The sequence below is a fragment of the Paramacrobiotus metropolitanus genome, unplaced genomic scaffold, assembly GCF_019649055.1.
Source record: "Paramacrobiotus metropolitanus isolate TYO unplaced genomic scaffold, Prichtersi_v1.0 Parri_scaffold0000052, whole genome shotgun sequence".
Lineage (NCBI taxonomy): Eukaryota > Metazoa > Tardigrada > Eutardigrada > Parachela > Macrobiotidae > Paramacrobiotus > Paramacrobiotus metropolitanus.
Window position 1 is genome coordinate 112,974 of NW_026570272.1, and position 6,000 is coordinate 118,973.

Sequence of the window (6,000 nt, forward strand, 5' to 3'; positions counted from 1 at the left end):
TCGCATGTAGACTACATAAGCTGCTGAATAAAATTTGCTCCTGTAGTAGTGATGTGTTGAACTTACGTTCTCTAACTTGTTTTAAGGATCAGCCATCCCATGCTAGACTGTCAACCTAGCCGGATACGGGCTACCTGCTCTGATTGCGATTAAATTAAATTAATTAAATGGAAATGCGGTTAATGCGTCTTCTTGATACAAATTCTTACTCTTCCAATTAACGCAAGTTCTATACCTGCCTAAGCATGTAACTTCCTACTCAAATCTGTTGATCTGTCCTCAGTATTTACATCAGCGCTTCGACCAGCCTTGCAGTCCCCTTGGGCTTGTCTGCTCTTGTGCCGTAACAATACAGTTATCAAAATCATAACAACAGACGCAGCCACAGCAGCACATTAACTATTGACATCGAATTGAAGTGTGTTGATACTGTTCCCGTATTTGAAAGAAGTCTCGGATTACAGCGTAACCGGTCCAAGAATGCAGTGCCTGTTACACTTCCATGAGCGTGATCACTCATCCATGCTTTCCTGCAGAAAAGCCGCGGTCAACATGGTCAGCGTCGCGACATCCAACTGTTCGAAATCGGATTCGGTCCACTGGCGACCGCGGTAGTGCATGGATGGACGCGGATCCGCACTCTGGTAATCGCGGAGACCCTACATGAAAGCGACAGTCAAAGCTCGTTCCGTCCCATTGTAGCTGATCCAGGCTTCAAGCTTAACCAAGTCATATTGAACATTTTACCACCAAAATCGTAGGTACGTTACGGCTGCGCTGCTGGCAGTCCGCGATCCAGCGCGCGATGGCCGGCCGATCCAGAGGCTTCTTCAGAACCAGATGACTCTCCAACAGATCCCACAGCGCCAACTGCATCTGCTCTTTCGACTGGCCGCTGAAAACGTGCTTCGGGACCAGCGCCTTCAGCGTACCAATAGTGAAGCGGCAATTCAGCCACACCATCTTCTCACACCGATAATCCACGGCCAGATCGGCCACAGACTCGATAACCTCCTGGATACTGTCAAACGGTTCGTTCACATAGCAGTCGTACAACACCAGCGCCGGCCGGCGGCGGTCGGGACGAACGTGATTGATGGGAGTGATCAGGTCTCGGCACTCGAACAATTCCATGTGGCTTAGAACCAGCATCCTGCTGCGATTATTCAAGCATTTCAACACGCACGCCACCACCCAGTACCGGCCGTCCTCCGCGAAATCCGCCGCGCCGTAACCGGCATTCGCGTCTCCGGACACGCGCACATCGGCGAAGTAGCCTTCCGTCGTGACCATCATGTTCCACGCTGCGCAGACACGGCGACAACGGACGCGTCCGATGGAGTCCAGGGTTTGGAAGACCTCCACCAACAGTTCCGCCGGAAGCGGAAAACTTTCCCCATTACTGTCGGACATTTTTCGCTTTCTATTGGTTCCCTATCCCTGGCTGATCACTGTTTCACTGATTTTATTTACAATCTCACGTTCCCTGAAATTTCTTTAAATAAATTTTGAACAGATTCCATGGTATCTTTCCACCACTCAAAACTAAGTAATCTAAAGTTTTTTCTTGCAATTCGAATCGTTTCAAACGCGCTTCAGGTGGTTTCACAATTTCAAATACACTTCGAACGCTCCCTCATTTGATAGTGATATGTTTTAATTTGAAGCTTGAAATGTGAAATGTTTGAAGTTATAATGCAACGGCGTAAAGGGGGGGGGGGGGTGTCAACCGGCAAATTTTCGACGTTTGCCTCCCCCTCCAAAAACCGATTGCCCTGCAGGCCCTATTTTTATCAGCAAAAAATTTCTCCGCTTCGTGTCAAGCAGGATTTTCTTCGTCATTATATAAAAATAAGCAGGATGTAAAGTGGGGCTGCGAAGAGTACTCACCAGTCGGTCCGTGTTGAGTGGCGTGTAATCCGCCAGCTGGAGATATGTCAGGGCCTCAACTGGCCTCAACGTATCCAACTTTATCATAAAAAACAGAGCCGCACCGAGCGTCAACTGGCTCTTTCGGTCGAAAAAGGTTCGGTTTACAACTTACATACTTAGTAATTCACAGCGTCGATGAGAGCAAATTTAGATCAAATCTTCTCTGTCATTTGGCCGCCCCTTCCGATTGATGCTTATTAAGTGACTGTTTCCGAATTTAATGTAAACTGTTGGTGAAGAAAGTAATTAATAAAAAAGTATTTCACTATCAGATGACAGAGTTTCACAGTTTAATGTTTCTTCTTACGCAGCGACCAAACGCCGGCTTCTTAGTACAGTGACTACAGTCTCAGTCAGTCTGTATATGGTTGATACTCCTGACCCTAGGCAATCACCCTAAACGCAACAGCCACCATCAGCACGCTGATAAATTACTAATCCACTCCAATACGTAGCCGCTTCCTATCCACATTTCTTGACATTTACTGGAGCACAGCTTTGTCTATAAGTGCTTTATGTCGGGAAACTAAACTCGCAAATTCTGCCAGCATTCCGTTGCATTACGATCAGACTTGTACAGGTCAGCAAGAAAAAAGAGGGATCAGTCTGCCATGCGTTCTTTGAGAAACGCCGCCGTTAGGGTGGTCAGTTGGGCGACTTCCAGTTGGGCTAGGCTGGACGCCGTCCACAGTCGCCCGCGGTAGGGCGTGGCGGGACGGGGATCCGCGCTCTGATAATCCCGGAGGCCCTGCAGGCAGCACCTGGGCGGTTAGTGTTGAGTATGGTAACAACAACTACGTACTTAAAAGAGCCGTTGTATTTCTTTTAACAGCAACTCGACTAAACAACCTGGCTGCTGGAGAAAAGCAGTAGTGACGGAGAGATCAGTACGATAGGAATAATTACCGTAAATAGAATCTATCCTACCGACCTAACTCAACGACAGAGAATGAGCTGGTACCTCAATGTGGCATAGCTAAGTCTACGAATCTACGCGAAGCGAGAACTGCATCTCCGACGATATTTTAATTAATAACTCCGATCACTGCCAAACTCGTAATGAGAGAACTGGTGATGTAAAAACTGCCCTCACGGACTTATATAGACACGGCGCATCCGTGTAGAAACGAAACCAAAAGTTGACCCGAACACAAAAGAGAATAATCGAGAATGTACAGCGAATAATGGAAAGTACGATAAAGCCGTCACTTTACGTACGCACCGCTACTGTAAGCTGCTATATTCCGTCAGTAGAATGCGTTTGTCCAGTTGAATACTGAATTTTACGGCCAATGAACTGCAACACTTCACTCAGAGCGGGGACAAACACTCAACCACTTAAAGACAGAAAAGGGACTGATTTCCAAAAACGAATGAAGCACCTAATTTTCACAACACACAACGTAATCATTTCTCTAGTCAGTCAGTTTATTGTTACACATACACCACACCTATGTAGTATGCACCAGACTTGGCCCATTTTCGCTTTTCCCACTTTCATCCCACCCCCACCTTCACAGTTTAATTCCCAGCCCAGCCCACCTCCGGCTACTCAAATTTTCAGCCCATCTCACCTTTTCGATCTCATCTTCATCCCCATTTTTTTACAGGCTCAACGCCGCTACTTTTGCAAGTTTTCCGCATGGGACAGAATTGCCGGGCAAAAAACAATTTCGGTTTTCAAGAGAATATGCTCACTTATTGATCAAATCCGCGCGGAGCGCGGAAAATTTTTGTTTTTGGAGCTCGAATGGTGCATTTTTACATGCTCCAAGCGTGGAAAACACATGAAAATATCAACATTTTTTATTTTTATTTGTTTTCTTGGTCCCATCCCATCTTTCAACAATCCCAGCCCATCTCACCTCATCTGCGGCTTTTTCCCACCTCATCCCCATTTTCACCTAAAAGATGAGATGGGCTGGGAAAAATGGGGAAAATTTTCACCTCACCCAAAAGATGGGCCAAGTCTGGTATGCACAATGTACTTAACTGAACCTGGTTCACAATGAACGATCAACTATTATTTTACGTACCTGCAAAATCGACGGAATGTAGTGGTTGAGCGGGTAGCGTAAACAGTCGGCGATCCACTTGGCGATGGCCGACCGATCCAGCGGTTTCTCCAGAACCAGACGGCTCTCGAACAGATCCCACAGCTGCACCGACAGCGCTTCCGACAACAGGTCGCTAAAGGCGTGCCGCGGGACGAAAACCGTCAGGATGGCATCGGACAGGCGACACTTCTGCCACAGCATCCGCTCGCAGCCGCACTCGACGGCCAGTTGCACCGTGGACGCGATCACGTCCCGGGGACAGTCCAGGAGGGGTCCGCTAAGGTGGCAGTTGTTTAACACCAGCAGCGGCAGACGGCGCCCGGGGCGGACGTGGTGGAGGGGGGCGAGCAGAGCGCGGCACTCGTACACATCCAGCCGGCTCAGCGTCAGCGTCTTGGTGTGGCTGCTCAGGCACTTCAACAGGCAGGCCACCACCCAGTACATGCCGTCCACCACCCAGAGCCTGCCGTCCACCAGCCCATAGAAATGCATCGCTGGATAATCGCCATCCGCGCAATTGCCGGACACGCGCACGTCGGGGAAGTAGGCGTCCGTGGTGAGAATGCTGTTCCACAGTGGGCAGACGCGACGACAACGGACGCGGCCGATGGAGTCCAGCGACTGGAAGACCTCCACCAGCAGTTCCACGGGTAACGGGAATCCCTTTACCTCGCTGCCGGATATCTTGCGCTTTTTATTGGATCGTGGAACGCTGCTAATCGTTAAGGGGCGCGACCACTGCGGGGTATCGCTGCGTTTTCTCGCTAGTTTGCAGATGGCTACCTGCAACAATCAATTATCAAAGTTTCGCATGGTGTCAGCTTATGGCGTACTTTCTACTGTAAAGATACAGAATACACTCATTGCAGACAGCACGTATTTAACGGGAAAACTGTGCTAGGGAAACTGCCACTACACTACGTCCACAACGATGACAAATTTAATCCCCGCTAGATTTATACAGCATTATAAAGAGTAAATAAATAAATCAACTATAAAAAAGATATAAGTTAATGTCTGAAAATTTATGTCCATCGTTTATAATTTTGATGGATATTTGACAATGTCAGATGCATACACAGCGTAAATACGTAATGTGGCGTGGTAAGGCGTTTGTAATTGTTGCTGTGTTGATGCAGCAGAAGTTCCGGGACAATCTGATACAACATACAGGTGGCACGTTCAGCAAGACTATGTGGGCGTAACGTACCAATCGCTCCGTCGTGAGCAGCTGCGCATCCGCAAGCTGGAAATAGGTGAGGGTGTCCCCCAGCAGCGAGACGAAGGCCGCGTTCCCGACGCGGATCAGCTCCGCTTTGAACTTCTTCAGGACCCGCGCTGGCAGGTTCGACAAGCCAGGAGTGGGCATCCGGCAAGAACGAACCATAAAATCACTCCTTTGCATGGGTCCCCGCTTAGACAATCTTCCCGCGGATCGTGGACGCACCTGTGCCAAAGGCAGCAGCTCCTTGACATTCCCTTTCGGGAGACGCACTTCCACGTATTCCGCATAGTCGTACAGAAAGGATTCCATGGGGATCACGCGTCCCGGGTACCAAATCCACGCGCCGTCGGGATGGCGACGCAGCAGCACCTGCACGTTCGTCATGGAGCGTTCGGCGTTCTTCTTGCACGGGAAGACGCGTCCGTAGTACTCCGTACTCGATTAACTGCGCGCGTTGCGAGGCGCATTCGAAATCGATGATCAGTCCATTCTCCGCCACGTTGATCACCCGACCGTGCTGCAGCTGGCCGTCAACGAGAACATCCACGGCGTTCCACGCGTGAACGGCGTCCTCGTCGCCGCCGTAAAAAAGCATTCCGCAGATTAATGAGATGATGAAATCAGCGTGGTCACAATCTACAGAATAATTATGGCTACTGCACGTAATGCCATCCACCAGCGCACTACATGCAACGTAGCCGACTGTTCTGATATTGAAACTGAATACTTAGTACTGTTTTAAAACTAACTGTTAAAAATGGAGTCTTCTCACGGACTTCAGCAAAA

At 49.0% G+C, this 6,000-nt stretch overlaps 1 protein-coding gene across 1 annotated transcript; it reads right to left on the bottom strand.

Annotated features, from left to right (window-relative positions):
• Window positions 1–2,304: 2,304 nt before the first annotated feature.
• On the bottom strand, window positions 2,305–6,000 carry LOC129592460 (uncharacterized). The gene is made up of 3 exons (XM_055488505.1): window positions 5,200–6,000; window positions 3,969–4,772; window positions 2,305–2,680 (listed from the first exon to the last, which is right to left on the bottom strand). Exons 1-3 carry the CDS (start codon window positions 5,596–5,598, stop codon window positions 2,534–2,536), a joined length of 1,350 nt encoding a protein of 449 aa, XP_055344480.1. The 5' UTR covers window positions 5,599–6,000; the 3' UTR covers window positions 2,305–2,533.